The following is a 20,604-nucleotide window of genomic DNA, read 5'->3' as shown; positions in this document are numbered from 1 at the left end:
AAGGCAGCAGGAAAAAGTGCAGTGAAAAACACAAATATAGCCATTAAAACTGTAATTTGTTGTAGAAAAATTATTGATAAGTTAAATTTAAGGCCCAAGGTATGTCCAGTTTGTGTTTGTGAGCAGAAATGTCCGCAGAAAGTGCAATAAATTTGGGCGCAAAAAACTGGGTGCTGTCGTACGAACATATATACATGCATATGTAAATTCGCGTGCGTGTGTGTGTGCGTGAGAGTGTCAGTGTGCGTGTAGTTGTATGTCTGCTATTCGTAGGCAGCAAAAAGTATCGGGTAGCACAATCGAGAAACTTTCTTATTGACGATAGCAGAAGAAGCAGAGCAGATAATGAAAATCAGAAAAAACTATCAGATATTCGAATAAAATATAAAATCAAGGAATCTCGTATTTACAGCGCGGAATATCACAATCAGCAAATACAATCGTAAGCAGCATCGTACGCATCGCGGTCCCTGGCACTGTAACGTAGACAGGACCCCAGCGTCAGAGGTCATATTAAAAATATATAGTTGGGCGCGTGTGCATGTGTGTGCCCAAGCACAATTAACCAACCGATCGACCGACCAAGCAACCCCCCACCCAGCTTCAGAAGAAGGCCGACCAACGCAGCCATAACGACGACCCGTCATCGAAATGATATTAGAAAATTCGGATAAGCTCAAGGACTGGCTGAGCGTAGTGCTGGAGCCACTGTAAGTACATCCTTACTCTGACTGCTGCGTTGAGTTTTCACAATTTTACTATTTACTTTTGTAACAAATAGCTGCGATGCGGACTCGTCTGCTTTGGCGCGCTATGTCATCGCGCTGCTCAAAAAAGACAAATCGGATAAGGATCTCAAACGCATCATGATCGAGCAGCTGGATGTCTTTCTGTCCGAGGAGACGACGCGCTTCGTGGAGCGTCTGTTCGATGCCATTGCCACCGAGGAATACTTGACGCTTCCCGCTCCCCTGCCTGTGGCAAGTGGAGCTGTTGAGCTCGACGTCGATCTGGACTTGGCGCTGGCCATGGATGGGTCCACCGACATTGAGGCTATGTTGGCCGCCCCCTCACCGCCTCCGGCGCCATCAAACGACATTGTGATAAAGCTCGAAAGCAATCAGCCGCAGCTCGACCAGCAGCAGCCCCAGCCGAGCACCGATACCCAGGAAGCAGAAGCCCTGGCCACCGCCACCGCCTACGTCAGTCAAGAAGCCAGTATTGCCTCCATCCCCACAACAGATGCCAATTCGACAACACACCCCAAGCCAGCCTTCGATGTGAGTAGAAAGATCATCCCGCAAGACCATGCCAGTGTTCTTATTGTTTTGCCTGTCGTATTGCAGCAAAAAACCAAAGACTCGCAGAACCCACAACAACAGCAGTCTGCGACGCATTACCATCATGTGCGCAGTGCCAGTCCTCCAGGGCGGAGCAGCGGGGGAAACGGTGCCTTGGGGCTGGGAGGATTGGCGGGCAGCAGCGCTGGATATGCCGACAAGGAGAACCAGCCACGGGAAGGTCGCCGGCGGCGAGCGTCCCTTCGTTCGCGCTCACGGTCCCGCTCACGCTCCAACGAGCGTGCCTTCCGGCGCTCCAGATCTAGGGATCGTCGTGTGAATGAGCGCGAGAAAAGCCAGCGCCAGTTCCGCAACAAATCCCCGCCGGGCGCGGCTGACAACCGTCACCATGGGCGTCGCAATTTCGATCGTCGCCGTATAGGCGGCAACACGGATGAGCGCCAGCGATTCGGCAACAACAAGAGCCGACGCTCGCACAGTCGCTCCGTGTCGCCCGAGCGCAATGCGCGGCGCAACCAGAGCTCCCCTGAGCGGGGACAAGCCCTGCCAGCCAACCAGCTGACGGTCGCGGTTCCAGTCCCCATGCCAGTGGAGCATCCGGCGGCACACCCGCGCCAGCGGTGTCGGGACTTTGACGAGAAGGGGTACTGCGTGCGCGGCGAGACCTGTCCCTGGGATCACGGCATCAATCCGGTTGTCTTTGAGGGTATCAACAACTCCGCCCTGATGATGTCCATGCGGGAGTACAATCCAGACGCGCCGGAAATCTGGGCACGCGGCGGGGTGCCCCCTCCGACTGCTGGCCAGGGCCCAGCGGGACCGGGAGGACCTAACCAACCCGGCCAGACCAGCATCAATCCTTTCTCCGGAAATGTGCGTCCGAACCCCCTGATGGGCGGCTCTGGACCCAATCCCATGGGCGTGCCCAATCCTGCGGACTATGCGCGTAACCCTGCCGCTCCCCCGCAGCCAGCCATGATGCCATTCTCCTTCAATCCCACGGCCGTGACCACACCGCTACAGCGGCAGCTCATTCCCATACCTGTGGTGGATGGAGCCCCCTCTGGTGGAGTGGCCGAAATCGGCAAGCGGCGCTTCGAGCTGGAGGACACCGTGGCCATAGCCGATGTGCCCACAAAGCGCAAGGTCCCGATCAACAGTCGCCTGGGTCCGCGGGTCAATCCGAACATGCAGCAGCACAACAGCTCGCTTGAGTTGCGGAAAGTGCCGCGAGGACTCAACACCATAGCTCATTTGAACAATCACTTTGCCAAGTTCGGGAAGATCGTCAACATCCAGGTGTCGTACGAGGGTGACCCAGAGGCTGCCATCGTGACCTTCTCGACGCACGCCGAGGCGAATGTGGCCTACAGGAGTACGGAGGCTGTGCTCAACAACCGGTTCATCAAGGTCTTCTGGCACAACGAGAGTACGGGAGCGGAGGGCGGACAGATGAATCCCATGGGCGGCGGTGCCATGGGTGCCGGTGGCGGCGGCGGGAGGAAGAACGCCAGTCAGTACCATTTACATAATGTCCCCGCTGTGCCCACTCCCAATGCGGACAGTGCGAAGGTCAGCAATGCCACGCCTCTGGCAGAGGCGGGGGCGGGCAACAATGCCACGCCGACGGCAGAGCAGGCCAGCACTGCAGCGCCCGCCTCGATGCGACTCAAGCTAAACACCAGCGCGGGAGCAGGCGGCGTCGGCGGAGCTGGGGCAGCAGCAGGAGGGGCGGTAGCAGCTCGTCCGCTAAATCCGTCGGCCAATGCGGCCAGCATTCGAAAGAAGCAAGAGGAACAGCAGAAGGCCGTGCACCAGCTAGCCAATGGGCTTCGCAAGCGCAAGCAGGAGCTGCTCCAGAGCTACGTGAAACAAATGAAGACCGCACTGGAGCTGGTCGAGCGGCTGGATAACCAGGATCCCCAGCGGGCGAACACACTGGAGACAATTAAAGTCCTGCAGGAGACCATCGACAAGCTGCGCAAAGATGTCCATGCCGATCAGGACCAGCTGCAGGCCCAGATCCAGCAGCAACAACAGCCGCCCGTCAAGAAGACCAAAGAGCAACAGAAGAAGGAGCTGCTCGACATGGAGCTGGAGCTCTTCGCACAGCAGCAGGAGGGCAACGATACAACGGCCATACAGAAGCGTCTCGAGGAGCTCCAGCGCACACTGGGAGGGAGCCAGGCCCCAAACAACACGAAGGCCCCCCACTTTGCAGCCACACCGGGGGCAGCAGGTGGTGGCCGCAAGCGGGCCAACTTCCCGGAGGGCTCCACGCGTGTTGACAGAAGAACAAAGGCTATTGTTGTCACGGGCTTTGCGGCCGAGGAGGCAGACTTTGTCCTGGGGCACTTTAAGGTAGGTCTTTTCGAGAGCGGCAAGTGTAGAGTCTAAGAGGAGTCTTAATTACTCTTACAATCTCTTATAATACAGAACTTTGGTGAGATTTGCAAGCATGATGTAGATCGTGAGATTCCACAGCTAATACTCTCCTATGCGACCCGCATCAATGCGGAACAAGCCGTGCACCGTGGAAAAATGTACCAAGACAAGCTTCTCCAGGTGTGTAAAATGTTCAAATTGCATTTATATATAGATATATATTATCTAGTAATATCTGAAATCGTAGATTACTTGGGCGCCCGTGGTGACGCCCACGCCTGCACTGATGGCTGCACCCGCCGAGAAGTCTGCAGCGCCAGCTCCAGTGGCCGTTGCAACTCTGGAGAACCCAAAGCAATTGATTCAGTCCGTCAGCGAGAGCGAGAGTCTGCTGGGCAGCGACACGTTGCCGGAGCTGCGTCTCGAGGACGAGGAGGAGGACGAGGAGTCCGAGGATCGTTCCTGGCGTCGTTGATGCACCGCCCTGCGCTGCTAAGTGCTTTGGCGGCAAGCTCCAAGTGGCTCATAAGTGTTAGGCACCCTTAACATGTATTTGTTGTTATTCTATATCTAAAACTAATGATTCAGTGTGTGGAGAAGCAAGCAGAGCTGTGCAGGCGGCAGCCAGAGAGATGGAAGGTATGAGGATGGGGATGGGCCACTCCACCTGCACTAGCAAACTTTGAATATAATTAAACGCTCTAAATTTTACTAATATTTTACTGAATATAAGTTATAAATCGCATACAAATACCGAATGAGTTTTGCGAATCCCACGTCTAGAAATTGTCAATGTTTGGCCGTCAGCTACTCCATCAACAGGCAACAGCAGGCAAATAGAATGACAAATCATGGAATGGTGGAGCAATTCGACTCGGATCACATCGGATCATCCAATACTTTGTATTTACATATTTTTCACTCTATCCTTTTCTTATATACACGTATATATGTACGTATGCCTATATATGTACACACCTAATTGTTAAGATTTTATGTTGAGTTAAAGCTAAAGATAAAATACTAAAACAACACAAAAAAATTGCAAAACAAAAACCCCTCAAAAACAAGCGCAATGAAAAGTCAAAGGCAAAAACAAAACAAAGAAAAAAAAAACACGCAGCCACGTGAATACAAAACCGGCAAGTTATATAGAGAGATATAATAAATAAAGTAAATAGTTTCGTATTTCCGGATCGTAAAGACTCCTCATTTTAATTGGGCCCAACAACATGGGATCGGTAAAATCGGTACAAAATCTACTCGTTTGGCGCTTGAAATTGCATATATGTACATACATATGAATCTTTTTAAAAAGTCTTTACGGCAGCAAGTATATTTAGTTTTATTAGTAATTCTAGGCTTCAAGTCGAGCACTTTAGCGGGGTATTCTTTCCCAAATGTGAGGGAGAATACGTTCCAATTTTTCCTGAGCTATTTTACAGAATCTGCAAGTCCACCAGATTCAATTCATATTTGATGTAAGTGTCCCTTGATTTCGTATTGATTAGCTCTCAATTTCTTGAATTAAATGACGATCGATTAAATCGCAACAGCTTTATGTCAGCATCCAGCTTATATTAACATTTGTATGGTTTATACCTTATCCATCCATTTATGGGCTGGTCCATAATAGCATTTTCCCAAAGAGCTCATCTAAGGGGGAATATAATGTTGCAGGTCTGTGTTTAATTTCGCCCGCTAAAATGTTTACTTTGTTATTAAAATAATGGAAAATTGGGATTTATGCAACTAATATATCGAACTACCGTACCATAAAGTATATATGTATGTACATAGTTGTGTAATACTTGCGCACCAAATTTGAAATCATTTGTCCTTTCAAAGACAGAACCTGAAGGTCACTGTCCAACATTTTCTGCAATTTTCTAGATATTATTACAGTGTAACATCAAGTAGGTTTGCATGTCTCCTCTCTGAGGAAAGTGTGCTCACTCTTTCAATCCAAACGGTTCTTATCACTTTAAAGCGATTTTCCGAAAGAGGTGCGAAAGGGAACATCAATAAAAATAGCACTAACATCGCTGATATTTTAAGATTCATGTACAACTACTGGTTTATTAGAGAAAGAAGGATCCAGTCAAGGCATGGGGCAAAGCAAATTCAGTATGCAAAACAGCACTTCAGTTGCCCCAAAGAAAAATGAAGGAGCATCCTGTAGCCCGACAAAGGCCAACATATTTTTATGGAACAGAAGGAATCGTTTCCGACCCCATAAAGTAAATATATATCTTGATCAGCATCAACAGCCGAGTCGATTGAGCCCTGTCTGTCTGTCCATCTGTCCGTCCCTATCGGCGCCTAGTGCTCAAAGAGTATAAGAGCTAAAGCAACGACATTTTATATCCGGACTTCTGTGATATGTCACTGTTACAAGAATATTTCAAAACTTTGCCCCGCGCACTGCCGCTTCCACAAATCGCAGAAACTATTAAGGCTAGATTAACCAAATTTGGTATCCGCACTCCTGTTAGATCTCACTATAAAACGTATATTTCAAAATTTCGCCATACCCTCTTCCGCTCCCACAAAGGACAAAAATCTGTTGCATCCACAGATTCATGCATATTGCAGATTCGAGAAAACTAAAAACGCAGAATCATAGATAACGACCATATCTATCAGATTGCTGAATCTGGATCAAATCAGATAATTTTTATAGCCAAAAGGAACAAATCAATTTGCACTGGCTACGCAGCGCCCGACGTCACGCTCAGACTGATTTTCTATCTCTCTCGCACGCACTCTTTGTCGTGTCGTTTAATATTAGCGGCGTCTGACGGAGGAGAGCCATACTGACTTAGTATCGGGTATAACTGTAGAGTTGCGGTGTCCGCAGCAACTCACAACGTTCCCCCTCGTTTTAGTTGAAAATGGTCTCGATCTTATGTAAGACGACTACCTAGTGCAGAATACAACACCCTGACTCATATGTAAAACCATTAAGTATAGAGGAACAAGCATCATGGTATGGGCATAATTTTCGTGTTAGATCGTACTGCTGATCCAATAGATTGCACAAGTCGAGGAAGGATCAGATAAGACACAGTGATGTTGCTTTATGCGAAATACCGTTATTTTGTGTCTTTCAGCAGGACAATGACCCAAAACATACCAGAAAGAAAGCTTAAGTTTGGTTAACTCAATTCATGGATTTTGAAACTTTAGTGCTAATTTTCCTCCAATATTAGTCTAACAGCTATCTTTCCTGCATGACCGCGTAACAGCCTTCTGCTGGTGTCACACGGGCCACTTGACGGTGCAGTAATTGCATCGCCTCTTGAACGATACAGTCATTGCATGTCAACGTCCATTAAAAGGTCGTGCCTTTTTTGTCTAAGTATACGGCTTCATCTCAAGAAGACTTTTCATCCAGTATTATTTTCCGCCATCTAATTCAAGTTGCTCACTTTTTGAATATAGGGGTATAAAGTTCCTTTATTTTGTATAGTATTTTTGAGTATTTTCTAATATTTTCCAGTATTTTATCAATTCCCGACAGGTGTCTCTTGTAGTGATTATGTAGCACATGTGTAGTTATCGTGTAGTTAACATGTACATTAACTAACATTTTGGTGGGCGCGATTAAATGTGTTTGGTTTTTTTTCTTCGAATCATTATTGAATGACAGCGGTTTTAAAATGTTTACGCACTGCCCGGTACGCCAAAAATTATCGTTACTACGCTAAGCAAACAATAGAAATGAAATTTCTAAACGTAGCCGAGAAGAACGATGCGGCCAAGACGATTGCCGGCCTGCTCTCGAATGGGGCCGCAAATCGGGTAAGTAGCCAATATTAGGGTTTGGATATATTTATACAAATACTATGCTTACAGCGCGAAGGTTATTCCGTGTACAACAAGATCTACGACTTTGAAGCACCAGTGCGCGGTCAGAATGCCAAAATGGTCATGACTTCGGTGTCGGGGCACCTGATGCAGCTAGAGTTTCAGGTGTCCTACCGGAACTGGCGCGTCGTGGACCCGGGCTCCTTGTTTGATGCACCCGTGCGGAAGTCCGTGGGTGAGAGCTATCTGCCTATCAAGAAAACCCTGGAACGCGAGGTTCGTGGTTGCCAGGGGCTTATCATTTGGACGGATTGCGATCGCGAGGGCGAGAACATTGGCTATGAGATAATCAGTGTGTGTCGAGCCATAAAGCCGAATTTAACTATTTATAGAGCCAGCTTTTCGGAGATTACGACTATTGCAGTGCGGCGAGCCTTGCAGCAGCTTGGCCAGCCGGACAAGCGGCAGAGCGATGCCGTAGATGTACGGACTGAGCTGGATTTGCGCACTGGTGCGGCCATAACTCGCTTTCAGACCATGCGTCTGCAACGGCTGTTCCCCGAGAAGATAGCGGACAAGCTGATTTCGTACGGAAGCTGCCAGATTCCCACGCTGGGGTTCGTCGCAGAGCGGTACAAGGAAATAGAGGCGTTTGTCTCCGAGCCCTTTTGGAAAATCAGAGGTAGGTGCATTCACTTCTTCGAAGGCTTTTTCTCATCTTTATTCAATATAGTTCTCCACACCATCGAGGACCTCACTGTCGAATTTAACTGGGCGCGAAATCGTCTGTTCGACAAGGAGGCCTGCGAGAACTATCTCCTGCTCTGCCTGTCGGAGCCAGAGCCCCGGGCCACCGTCGAGAGTGTCACAGTCAAGCCGAAGCACAAGTGGCGGCCCACGCCCCTGGACACTGTAGAAATGGAGAAGCTCGGCTCGAGGAAGCTCAAGCTGTCGGCCAAGGAGACCATGACCATAGCAGAGAAGCTGTACAGCAAGGGCTTCATCAGCTACCCCCGCACAGAGACGAACCAGTTCTCCAAGGAGTTCGAGCTGGCCCCGCTCGTGCAGCTGCAGGCAGGCCACAGCGACTGGGGAGCCTTTGCGCAGCGCGTGCTGGACTGGGGCCCAAACCCGCGCAACGGCAGCAAATCGGATCAGGCCCATCCCCCCATACACCCCACCAAGAGTGCGGACAGTGAGTAAATCAACAGAATTTTTCTGTTCAGAAGAGTCGTACATTCTGCATCCACATTTCCCCTGCAGATCTTCAGGGAAACGAGGCGCGCGTCTACGAGCTGGTTGTGCGGCACTTTCTCGCCTGCGTCAGCAAGGACGCCGTCGGCTCAGAGACTGTCGTGAACATAGACATCGCGGGGGAGAAGTTCACCGCCAATGGACTGGTAATCCACGAGCGCAACTATCTGGACGTGTACGTGTACGACAAGTGGAGTGCCAAAAGGATCCACCACTACGAGCGGGACCAGCGTTTCGAGCCTACGGAGGTGTCGTTGCACGAGGGAGCGACCACTGCTCCACCCCTGCTGACCGAGGCGGATCTCATAGCGCTGATGGAGAAGCACGGCATTGGTACGGACGCCACGCACGCCGAGCACATCAACACCATCAAGGAGCGCGGATACATTGGGGTGCTGGACAAGGGCGCTCTGGTGCCGGGTGTCATTGGCATGGGTCTGTACGAGGGCTACGACGCCATGGAGCTGGCCCTGGCCAAGCCCCAGCTGCGCGCCGAGTTCGAGGCCGATCTGAAGCTCATCTGCTTGGGCCAGAAGGACCCGCAGCTCGTGCTCACCGAGCAGATAGCCAAGTACAAGCTCTCCTATCAGCAGATCACTGACAAGATCACGGCCATGGACGCCAAGATATCCGCACGCATCAACGAGGCACCAGCGGCCACCCCTCCAGGCCAGCCAGCAGTCGGCCACAATCAGCTCACAATGCAGACGCTCTTCCAGTGCCCCAAATGCGATGAGGCCCCGCTGGCCCTCAAACCCAAGAAGAACCAGCAGGGCTGGTACATCGGCTGCAACAACTTTCCCGACTGCAAGAACGTCGTCTGGCTGCCGGAGGAGTGCAAGGAGGTCTCGGTGCTGGACGAATGCTGCCCCACTTGTGGAGCTGGCCACCGCATGCTCAAGTTCCGCTTGAGCACGCCCTACTACCGGGGTGTCTTCAATACGCCCCATGGATGGTACAAGACCTGCTTGCCCTGCGACGGCCTCTTCCGGACCACGTTCAACATTAATTTAGATTCGGTGAAACGTGTGGGCGGTATTGTAGGAGCGGCAGGAGGTGGAGGTGGTGGCCCTGGAGGCGGAGGCCCCGGAGGTGGTGGTGGACCCGGTGGCGGAGGCCCTGGGAGAAGAGGTCCTGGAGGAGGTAGTAATCCCTCAAATGCTGGCGCTGGGAGAGGAAACGGCCCAGGAGATGGATCTTCTACCGCCAAAGCACCAGCCAAAAACAAGAAGTCAGCCCCCGAACCCAAGGCAAAAAAAGCCACAAAGACCACTGGAAGCATTCGCAACTATTTCAGCAGTTCCAGCAACCCGGACGGTGCAGGCATGGATGGATTCTTCGACAGCAACGATGGCTTCGAGGAGGCCATGGTGGCGGCCGTGGACATCGTTGAGTCGGGCTATGTCCAGGGGAACAGGCATTCCACGACGACCGGAGCTATCGAACTCGATGATGACATAGCCGCCGCGTTTGCTGCCGACGATGACGCGGAATTCGAGGCATTGATGAACAGGGAAACAGGAAACTCGCGAGGGAATAGCAATGTGGCCGATGAGCTGGACACGAGTCTGTCCTCCTGGATAAGCAAGCAGTATGCATTGGACGAGAAGCCCATGCTGTGGGGCACTCGAGAACAAGCGGCTGGCGCTCCCACGCCTCCTCCGAAACCGGCAGCCAAGCGGGCGAGAAGGGACAGCGCTGAATGGGGTACTCCGGCCGCTGTTCCCGCAGTGATCTGCAGCGGGTGCCATCAGCCAGCCCGACAGCATACCGTGCGACGCGAAGGACCCAACCAGGGACGACATTTCTACAAGTGTCCCAAGCCCAATGAGTGCCAGTTCTTTCAGTGGGCGGAGGAGCAACCATCCACATCGGCAGGAAGCTCTTCCTTCGACAGTGCCAAGAGCATCACAACTGGATCGTCGTGGAACACGAATCGTGTGGCCACGCTGCCCAATAGTCAACAGAGCTCCCTTCGAGGCACCCACATACGCTCCAACTCCAGCAGCACTGTCACCATAACCCAGACGAAAACGATGACAGCTCCAGCGCACGTAGGCGAGGAGTTGAAGTGCAACTGCGGCCAGCTGGCCAGCAGACTCACAGTGCGCAGGGAAGGACCCAATCAGGGCAGGCCGTTCTACGCCTGTCCCACACGGGAAAAGTCCTGCGTTTTCTTCAAGTGGGGCGATGAAGATGAGAGCCGAGGTAAGTCAGAACTTCCAATGAATAAATCTCATTACTCATCAAAAATGATTCCACCAGCATCCAGCAGAACATCTTCCTGGGGCACGGACAATCGTAAGCCCCAAGGCAAGCCGCCTGTCCCCGATAAAACGGTCAATCAATCCCGACGCTGCGGTCTGTGCCGCCAGGAGGGGCACACACGCAACAAGTGCCCCCGCAAAAAGGACTTCGATATGTGACAGGATGGTTTAGTGTTTTTAAACATTTATTGGAGCGAGCTTAAAATATTGCAAAGGTGTGAGGGATCAGAAGGATCGATCCTCCACAATTGGTTACAAGCTTCAGTTTTCCATACATTCAGATGCATACATATATATGTATATATATATATATATATATAACATGATATAGGGATAGGGATACGGATACGGATATGTAAAATACACACACAGAGAGAATTGTATTTATGTACATTGTGTATCGTAGTTTAAGCAAACAGAAAACTGAATGAAAATAGCTTGGAGTTTCGAATGGAATGCTTTGTAATTCATTAAGGTTATATATACTTTTGGGAGAGGGATGCTGCTCAGGGCTCAGACTTCAGGGCTCGCCTGCGCGCATGTCGTAGACATTGAAAGACAGTTCTTTGAGTGGAAAACATTTGAAATTCGTAAGGCTATACACACACATGCACGATGTATGTTGTTTTCCGAAGAGTACATGTATATAAATAAACGTAAGGTAATAAATAGTTAAGCTACATTACTGAACAATTTGAGATGCGCTGGAAGGATGCGAAGAATATAATACTATTAAGTACAATAAGATCACTAAGACTATACATTCCTCAGCCTTGGCCAGGATATGTAGGGGACAACAGCTGGGAGACACACACATTTATAGAAGCTATCGGATTGGAACGCAGAACGTGCTACACATTTATATATAGGTTAGGACATCTTTGACCTTAGATTTCGACTTCTGGCGTGAACTGGCGTCAGAAATAGATCTCCTCCTCCTCGGGCTTGGCTCGCGGAGCCGTGCCCGTCCCCGCGTGTCCTCCTGTGCGTCCCACACCCGTTCGACTGCTCGTCGGCGTCCTCTGGCTGTAGTGGGCGGACTCTGCTCTAGTCACGACCGCAGTGGGGGGTGTGGCTGTGGCTGTGCCTGTCGTTGTCTGCTGTATAATCGCCGGAGAGCTGCCAGTGCGCGAGTGCTGCGGCACCAAAGTCGTTGCAGTGGGAGTGGGAGTGGCCGCCGCCGCCGCTTGCCGCTTATCGGCCAACTTGAGGGGGAAGATTTGCTGCACGCTTCCGGCAGAGGGGGCTGGCGAGGCTGAGGAGCTGTTGTTGAAGCTGGCGGACTTATCGACGCGAGAGCTGCCAGCGGAAGAGAGCGAGGAGAGCTTCATGGGCAGCTTCTGCTTGACCAGACCCGAATTGGCCTTGGGTGCATTGTTGGCGCTGAGGAGATTGACTGGCGGGGTCTTGCAGCTGGAGGAGCCGCTCAGCCACTTCTCCTTTCTTCGGTCCGCGGTTCCGACCAGGCTGGGGGTTCCGATCGCCACGCTCACGCCCAGGCCGTTGTCCGTCTCGTGGCTGTCGTCTCCCAGCGGAGCAGGAGTAGAGGCCACCGGCATGGGCGGCAGCGGGGTGCTGGGAGAGAGCAGAAGACCCTGGCTAGAGAGCAGCTCCATCTTGCGGTAGAGCTGCTCCCGCTGCTGGCGCACATCCTCCTGCTCGGCCTTGATCTCCTGCTGCAACTGGAGCTGCTGGGCCCTCATTTCGGTCAGCTCCTCCTGCTGTTGCAACTTCTGACGCTGCCAGGCGGTCTTTTCCTCCTGCAGCTTGTCCTGCAGGTTGCGCAGCTCTTCCAGCTGGTCCTTGTGCGTGTAGGCGCTGGTCCTGGGACTCTCCCGGTACAGGGCCAGCTGCAGCTGGAGGCTCTGGATGCTGGTCATCTGCTGCGAGATGATGCAGAGCAGGGTGTGCAGATGATGCGACACCTGCAGCACGGCGTAGTTGCTCTCCAGTGGCTCCTCCGCCACTTGCACTGCACCTGCACTCGCTGTGTTCTTGGTCTCCCGCTTGGTCTCCTCTAGCTCCTGGAGTCGTGGCGTCAGCACCAGCTTCGATCCCAGCTTGCCCCGCTTCTCATCGAAACCAGCGAACGTCTCTGCCCGCTTGGGCAGCGTCGGGGAGGCGTATTGGTCGCTTTGCTTCTCGCCAACGCTGCTGAGGGTGCGGGAGACGGGCAGACCCGTGGCCGCCGTGTAGATGGTGGACGCCAGCTGGCTGATATCCTGCACAGTGTTCAGGACCCGGCGCCAGAGCTCGCCCGTGTCGCAGTCTGCGCTGACCAGATCCTTGTACGAGCCGAGGGCGGCCAGGAAGTTGGCGGCGCTGCCGTTGGAGGAGCCGGTCACGTCCCCGAACGGATGCTGCTCCTTGAGCAGATTGAGCTGCAGCATCATCTTATCCTCGAGCAGGAGGGCCTGCTCGATGTCCTTCTGTCGCATCTTCTCGATGGTCTCCCGCTTGTTGACGCCGATCCTCAGCTTCTCCTCGGCAGTGAGGTCCTCGGCCTCGATGATGTCCGTGGCCGGGCAATCTAAAACGGCCTGGCGTATGCTCTGGATCCAGGCGTTCTTGTCCTTCGGGGTCTGCACCTTCAGTTCGTACATCTCGGGGAAGTCCGGGTTGGAGCTGATGATGTAGATGCCCCGCGACTCGGTGCCGGCCTTCTCGCGGATCAGTAGCTTCTGCAGCGGCACTACCCCGGCCTTGTGCTCGGGCGTGAAGAAGCTGTACTTGTTGTGGCCCGAATTCTCGCTGAGGAAGCACAGGCAGTCGGTGAGCACCACCACCAGGACTAGCTGCGTCTTGGCCCTGCCCTGCATGAGGGTGGCCAGGCCATCGAACTTCAGGCGTCGTCGCGACGCCACGCCCAGCTCCGCCTTGCGAAAGGGCTTGTTCTTGTATATGGAGAACGACTTGGCGTCCACACGCCCATAGATCTCCAGCTGGCGCTCGCGCAGCTCCTTCTCCGCCACGCAGGCATCCACGTCCACGAGGAGCGACTTGACCAGGTTCAGGGCATGCTGTAGCTTGTCCGTCTCCAGCTTGTTATCGCGAGCACTCTTCAGCAGCGGCTCGATCAGCAGCGGGTACTTGGTGAGGCGCTGAGTCACGAACAGAATGCACTCGGGAATGCCCTTCTTTTTGAGCAGCGGATTCTGCAGGCAGTGCTTGTACCACTCGGCGAAACTGGGCTCCGTCAGGCAGAGCTTGAACTGCTCGAGGGCACTGCGGTGGTTGGCGCAGAACTCGCCGTAGGCCAGCCGCAGGCATTGGGCCTGCTCCAGCGAGAAGAAGTCCAGCAGAATGTCAGCGATGCTGTCGACGACGGGCTGCTCCCGCTGCTTCTGGCGCAGGTGGCGCAGGAAGCAGGTGTGCAGGTCGGTGAGCTGCTGCAGGCGCGGGAACATGCTGTTGAGGTTGAGCGCGGGAAAGTGCCGCTCCAGGCTCTCCACAAACACCTTCTGCATGACGATCAGGGTCTGGCAGTGGTGCTTCTCGGTCATGATGAATTCGTAGATGTGCTCCTGTCGCTTGATCTGCAGCTCCTTGAGCGTCTTGAGCAGCTCCTTGGGCACCCCAGGAGTCCATGAGTCGTGCTCTTTCAGGACAATGCCCAGAGCAGGATCGGCTCCCAGGTCCTGGGCTTCGATGGGCGGTTCGTTGAGGAACTGCAGCTCAGACCTTATCAGCGGCTGGTCCTCCGGATTGCTGAAGGTGGTCGCATCCGGCCCGTCGTAGTAGTCCTGGCCCCCCGCGGCCATCCTCCTCGCCTTGCACTCCAGGTGATGCTCCTTGATCTGGGACAGCGTGATGTTCGCCCCACACAGGTCGCAGGCGCTCAGCTGTCCCCCAACCAGAGACTTCGTCTTGGCCTTGGGTTTCTTCTTGCGGAAGAAGAGGGATCCGCGTTTGGGTCGCTTCTCTACGTTGTCGTAGACCTCGATCTTGGCATGGGAGCGCAGCAGGCTTTGATTCTCATCCTCGCTGTCTGTCAGGTGGCGGGCCAAGGCTTTGATGTCCTCCTTAGCTATGATCGAGGACGTCGAGATGCTCTTCTGCAAGGGGATCCGACTGATGATCTCCGTGGCCAGACTCCTCTTTGCCGCTATCCGCTCAAAGTCGCGGGCCAGTTCCGCCTCGTTCAGGGAGTGGGTGGAAATGCCTGTAACCAAAACCGAAACCGAAACGGAGGAGAGTAAGTAATCAGAGAGAAGTTGGCAGCGGCAGTGGTAGTGGTAGTTATTAATCGGTAGTCTGGACTGCTTTGGCTATGTGCCAATGGCAGTGCCAGTAGAGGTGCTACAGGTGCTACTTCGCCGAGATAAGGGGCTTTTGTGGAATTCCTTATCGAAATCGAAACTAACTTGACCTGCCCCTACACAGCGGATCACAGGGCATATCCATTCAGCAGAAAAATACTCTAACTAATCTATTCATTATTCGGCTATAACTTCGGTTTGGTTTAAGCCGTATCGTATCGGGGGGAACCACACCCACACATTTGCACAGTTTATAATTGGTTTTCCACCTTTATGGCTCTTCTGTGTGTTTATGTATCAGTCAGGCAGCCAGGCAGTCTTTTAGTGTGAAAAATTTATTGTTATATCTACCTCCAGTGCTGTTTCGTGCTGAGCGACGCCGCTGCTCGGTGACGCGAATCGTCTCCTGCTCTTCGCTGTCCAGGCTCGAGAGGCTGACGCTCTTGTTGGTGCAATCCCCGCCGGCACTGGCATCGTCCACAGCCGTCCATGACTTTCGCCGATCCGTGTGCAGCAGCAGACACTGTTGGGGCGCCGTGGAGGACCACATGGCATAGTGGGAGGAGGCATTGCTGCCACTAGGGCCACTGCCACTGAGGTCAGGCAACGAGGCGCTGAGAATGGCGGCACTGAGCAGGCCATGATTGGCGAGGCCCTCCTGCATATGATGGCCGCTGGACGACGAATTCTTCATCTGCACCACCGATTCGCGGATGTTCTGCAGCTGGCTGAGGGTGTCCTCGAAAATATTGTTGTACTTCGAGGCCAGGGCTGGGCTGTGCGGCGTTACATTGATAATGGGAATCATGTTGTGGATATTGTTGTTGCTGCTGGTGTTGTTATTATTGAGAGAGGCAGGAGCAGGAGCAGGTGCCGAAGTTGGCGCCAGAGGTAGAACTGCAACTGCCACTGGGACAGAAACAGGAACAGGAGCGTTGATAACAGGTATACAGTAGTTTTGGCTTTCTACAGTAACGCGCGCCGCTGAGCCACCATTGATCAGGGACGCAGTCCCGGGCTCAGTCTCGCTGCAGTTGGAGTTTAGGAAATCGGTGACCACATCGTTGTCGCTGTCGTCGCCTGCGTTGTCCATAATAGTAGGGCTAGTGTTGGGTTTTGTTTGGTAGTCAGTGGCGGCCCTAGAAAAAGAAAGTTTAGTATACAATACACACACACACACACACACATATGCACGCATGCCCACACATACTCAAACAACGTTAGTAACAGAAGCAGCAGCAACAGCAACACTCTTGCATGCACTTTTTCGTTACTATTTATTGATTTTCTTTCGACTCAACCCTCGAACCTGGTCTGGGCACCTTGTTGCGCGCGGGGTAAATTGTTGCGCCTTTTTAAGGACGGCACTTGTCCTTGCACAAGTGGAACAACAACAACAGAACAGCAACAACAATGGGGTGGGTGGAGAACAATGCAAAATGAAGCAACTGGGTAGATGGGGGAGCGCGTGGGGGTAAACTGTTCGTTGCAATTATTCGAAAACTAAAAAGAGCTAATAGCTATGAGATATTTTCACAGTTTAAATGCTATTTGAGACACATTATTTGAGGTTTTTTTAGCTGCGTTTTTTGCCTATCGCAAGTCGCGACGGGCTATCGTTATCGTGACGTAGGTGTGACCGTGCCTCGATTACCCACAAAAACCAATGCACGCGACTTTGGCGACGGGTCGCAAGTGATCTAAACATGAATGACACATTATGTATCGCTAAACACTCGCATGCGAGTGTCTAACAATTAAAACGCGAGCCGTTAAATATATGACTAAACTTAACTGTCTGGTGGAAAACATAATTTTGTTACAAATAGTGTCTCGTCTCAGGTCTTCGACTGATGGTCAGGAGACGTGCCTAGAGACGGCTACGCATACTAAACTTCCGTTTTGTCTGTGTCTTCGCTGTGGAGTTAGCAAATTCTAATCTCATATGGCTATAAGGATCTTTTCAATATAAACTTGAAATTTTCAGACTTTATCATTTGATTACAAGTCTCATATTTCGCCCATTTCATTTTCTATCTTTTTCAGAGACAGGTGCGAGCGTTTTGTCGGATAAAGTCTCGCAAATGACTCATGTGAAATCATTTGCGAGCGTTTGTTTTCTGGGTTATTTGATTACGTTTCCAGCACTGTATCAGTGGAAACTGTGCCACACTGAACGTCTGAAGATTTGCCAGCGAAGGAGGCAAAAAATATACAAAATATCTTGTACATTTAATTCACAACTTCATTTAGTGGTAATTTTGATAGTAAATTCAACCGCATCCAACCATGCAGGTGAGTGCAGCGGCACAGTGTCTCTGAAACGTTTACCCAATGCCGACGACTGCGACGACTGGCTGCGACGTAGGCAAAGGGACACGCAACCAGAACAAATATAAATAATACAATTTGGATGAATTTTTTCGTTTGCAGTACGTGGCTGTGGCTGTGGCTAGGCCATGGTTGCTGCTGTGCTGCGTGCTGGCGATCCTTGGGTGTGGAGTTGTGGATTGCTTCTATGTTCCCGGCGTGGCGCCGGTTGAGTTTGTCCAGGATCAAAAAATCGATGTGAAGGCCGTGAAAATGACCAGCAGTCGCACGCAGCTGCCTTATCAGTACTATTCGCTGAGGTTTTGCAATCCGAAAAACGGCACGTTCATCTTCAAGTCCGAGAACCTTGGAGAGGTGCTGAGGGGGGACCGCATCGTAAATACTCCCTACGAACTGAGGATGAACCAGCAGATCAACTGCCGACTGCTGTGCAATCAGAAGGACAGACCGCTCAACTGGAGCAAAGAGGACTCGGCCCTGGTGGCGGAGCGAATCCAGCACGAGTACTTTGTTCATCTCCTGGTGGACAACCTACCGGTGGCCACCAGGATCGTCAACGTTAACAATCCGTCCGAGGTGACCTACGAGCATGGCTATCGACTGGGCCAGGTGGATGGGGAGAACATCTACATCAACAACCACCTCAAATTCATTCTGTCCTACCACATGCACTCGAAGGGCAAGTATCGCGTGGTCGGCTTCGAGGTAGAGACGGTTTCCGTTAACCACAAGGAGCTCAAGTTCCACGGCGACACCTGCAACTTTCCAGACAGCGCCCGGCCGCAGCTGGTGAATCCGTCGGGCGAGACGCAGCTCTACTTCACGTACTCCGTCGAATGGAAGGAGTCCAAGGTCAGCTGGGCCTCTCGCTGGGACATATATCTGGGCATGCGCGACGTCCAGATCCATTGGTTCAGCATCATCAACTCTCTCGTTGTGGTGTTCTTTCTCTCCGGCATTCTCACCATGATCATGATCCGCACCTTGCGTCGTGACATTGCCCGCTACAACACGGACGACAACATCGAGGATACCCTGGAGGAGACTGGCTGGAAGCTGGTGCATGGCGACGTGTTTCGTCCGCCCAAGAACACCCGCCTGTTTTCCGCTATCATTGGCAGCGGCATACAAATATTCTTCATGGCCCTGATCACCATTTTCTTTGCCATGCTGGGCATGCTCTCGCCTTCCTCACGCGGCGCTCTAATGACCTCGGGCATCTTTATGTACGTCTTCATGGGCACCATTGCCGGCTTCTATGCGGCACGTCTATACAAGACGATGAAGGGTCGCGAATGGAAGCGAGCAGCTTTCCTCACAGCCACTCTCTACCCGGGCATCGTTTTTGGGTGAGTTTCAAACTATGGAATATTCATCTTTACCTATCATCCATTAACAACTATCTTGCAGCACCGGATTCTTCTTGAATTTCTTCATTTGGGACAAGTCGTCGAGCGGCGCTGTGCCCTTCACCACTATGATCTCTCTGCTGTTGCTGTGGTTCGGCATTTCGGTTCCTCTGGTCTACCTTGGCTTTTACTTTGGCTACCGCAAGCAGCCGTACCAGCATCCAGTACGCACCAACATGATACCGCGCCAGGTGCCCACCCAACACTGGTACATGAATGCAATTCTGAGGTGAGGTTGAGAATTTTCCGACTATTTCACTGTTCTTTACTTACCCCTCTTCTGCTTCTCCTCTGGCACTCTGCAGCACTCTGATGGCTGGGATACTCCCGTTTGGAGCTGTCTTCATCGAACTCTTCTTTGTGTTCACGGCCATTTGGCAGAATCAGTTCTACTACCTGTTTGGCTTTCTGTTCCTTGTATTTTGCATTCTAGTTGTTAGCTGTGCCCAGATCTCCATAGTCATGACTTATTTCCAGCTGTGCGGCGAGGTAAGATTTGGATTAATCGTTCATTTGATTGATTCTAAATACTTCTAATGCAGGACTATCGCTGGTGGTGGCGCAGCTTTATTGTGTCGGGCGGCTCGGCCGTCTACGTGCTCTTCTATAGCATATTCTACTTCTTCACCAAGCTGGAGATCACAGAGTTCATACCCACGCTTCTCTACTTGGGCTACACAGGTGAGTGGCGCGTACGAATTCTGATAAATAAATGTTTGCTAAACGGCTACTTTTCCGTCAAACAGGTCTCATGGTGCTCACTTTCTGGTTGCTGACCGGCTCGATTGGATTCTTCGCTGCCTATGTTTTCATCCTGAGGATCTATGGGGCTGTGAAGATCGACTAAGGAGGGTCTCTCCTGGATCGACTCCTGGAGCCCCCTCTCAGAACGCTGTGCACCAAACTATCCCTGCAATATCATTCGATCATAAACATATTTATAGAGAAACTGAACAAGTCTCGTCCCTCGACAGCTGCCCCCGAACCCCGCTACCGTGTAAAGTGTGCTAACGTTTCCCCTTCTCGTCCCAGCTTCCAAAGGCACCACACAACACATACGAAGCCCATTGAGTAGCCAACTACTGAGACGACAGGATGCTAAGTGTGTCTCCCCGGAGGCAGGTGGCTCAATTCGCGAGAGCATTGCGTTTAGGATACGTTCTAGAAATGCCTAATTTATACATGTATGTAAAGAATCTAATCTAAGCAAACGAAACGAAACGATATAAAAGAAACTAAATCAAATAAACTAAGCTTAAGTGTAGCCATCTCTCACTTGGGCGGACGTTCGATTGGATACCACAGTTGCATTTCCTATTTGCTATGTCTTGGATCAGAGATTTACTCTAATAGAAATCCATGGAGTACGAGTATGAGAGCGTTGTAGCGCTTAAAATGAGAAAACGCATAAGATCAAATATAGTGCTATATATTGTATGGTATGGCTAGTGGCTGTACCGTTCTTTTCATTCCTTTATCTTGTATACGTACGTACTGTCCAACAAATCGCTATTGTTCGGCTGCCTCGGCCATTTTAATTGAAACATTTCGCTACAGCTAGTAAAAAAGCTTAGTTACTTAAAAAATA

The 20,604-nt window shown here is 51.7% G+C and overlaps 4 protein-coding genes across 6 annotated transcripts; 3 read left to right on the top strand and 1 right to left on the bottom strand.

Moving 5' to 3' along the window:
• The first annotated feature begins 12 nt into the window (after nt 1–12).
• Nucleotides 13–4,874, top strand: LOC6597945 (zinc finger protein swm). The gene is made up of 6 exons (XM_002023144.2): nt 13–99; nt 413–710; nt 782–1,280; nt 1,347–3,662; nt 3,738–3,866; nt 3,934–4,874. Exons 2-6 carry the CDS (start codon nt 652–654, stop codon nt 4,159–4,161), a joined length of 3,231 nt encoding a protein of 1,076 aa, XP_002023180.1. The 5' UTR covers nt 13–99; nt 413–651; the 3' UTR covers nt 4,162–4,874.
• Nucleotides 4,875–7,345: 2,471 nt separating this feature from the next.
• On the top strand, nt 7,346–11,351 carry LOC6597946 (DNA topoisomerase 3-alpha). The gene is made up of 5 exons (XM_002023145.2): nt 7,346–7,490; nt 7,545–8,178; nt 8,230–8,691; nt 8,760–10,958; nt 11,016–11,351. The coding sequence occupies exons 1-5, from the start codon at nt 7,410–7,412 to the stop codon at nt 11,174–11,176; spliced, it is 3,537 nt and encodes a 1,178-aa protein (XP_002023181.1). The 5' UTR covers nt 7,346–7,409; the 3' UTR covers nt 11,177–11,351.
• An 8-nt stretch (nt 11,352–11,359) lies between these two features.
• LOC6597947 (rho guanine nucleotide exchange factor 18) lies at nt 11,360–16,838 on the bottom strand. 3 transcript variants are annotated; one of them, XM_002023146.2, is made up of 3 exons: nt 16,487–16,838; nt 15,628–16,415; nt 11,360–15,179 (listed from the first exon to the last, which is right to left on the bottom strand). In XM_002023146.2, the coding sequence occupies exons 2-3, from the start codon at nt 16,367–16,369 to the stop codon at nt 11,935–11,937; spliced, it is 3,987 nt and encodes a 1,328-aa protein (XP_002023182.1). In that variant the 5' UTR covers nt 16,370–16,415; nt 16,487–16,838; the 3' UTR covers nt 11,360–11,934. The 3 variants fall into 3 exon arrangements, with proteins under 3 accessions (XP_002023182.1, XP_026843407.1, XP_026843408.1); XM_026987606.1 differs by having other exon boundaries at nt 16,586–16,838; XM_026987607.1 differs by having other exon boundaries at nt 16,599–16,838.
• Nucleotides 16,839–17,465: 627 nt separating this feature from the next.
• LOC6597948 (transmembrane 9 superfamily member 4) lies at nt 17,466–20,275 on the top strand. Its single transcript, XM_002023147.2, has 6 exons — nt 17,466–17,571; nt 17,710–18,956; nt 19,018–19,245; nt 19,322–19,505; nt 19,559–19,697; nt 19,763–20,275. Exons 1-6 carry the CDS (start codon nt 17,566–17,568, stop codon nt 19,861–19,863), a joined length of 1,905 nt encoding a protein of 634 aa, XP_002023183.1. The 5' UTR covers nt 17,466–17,565; the 3' UTR covers nt 19,864–20,275.
• Nucleotides 20,276–20,604: the final 329 nt, after the last annotated feature.

This window comes from Drosophila persimilis, unplaced genomic scaffold, assembly GCF_003286085.1.
Source record: "Drosophila persimilis strain 14011-0111.01,24,50 unplaced genomic scaffold, DperRS2 tig00000124-arrow-pilon, whole genome shotgun sequence".
NCBI lineage: Eukaryota > Metazoa > Arthropoda > Insecta > Diptera > Drosophilidae > Drosophila > Drosophila persimilis.
This window is presented reverse-complemented; position numbering and strand designations above follow the sequence as displayed.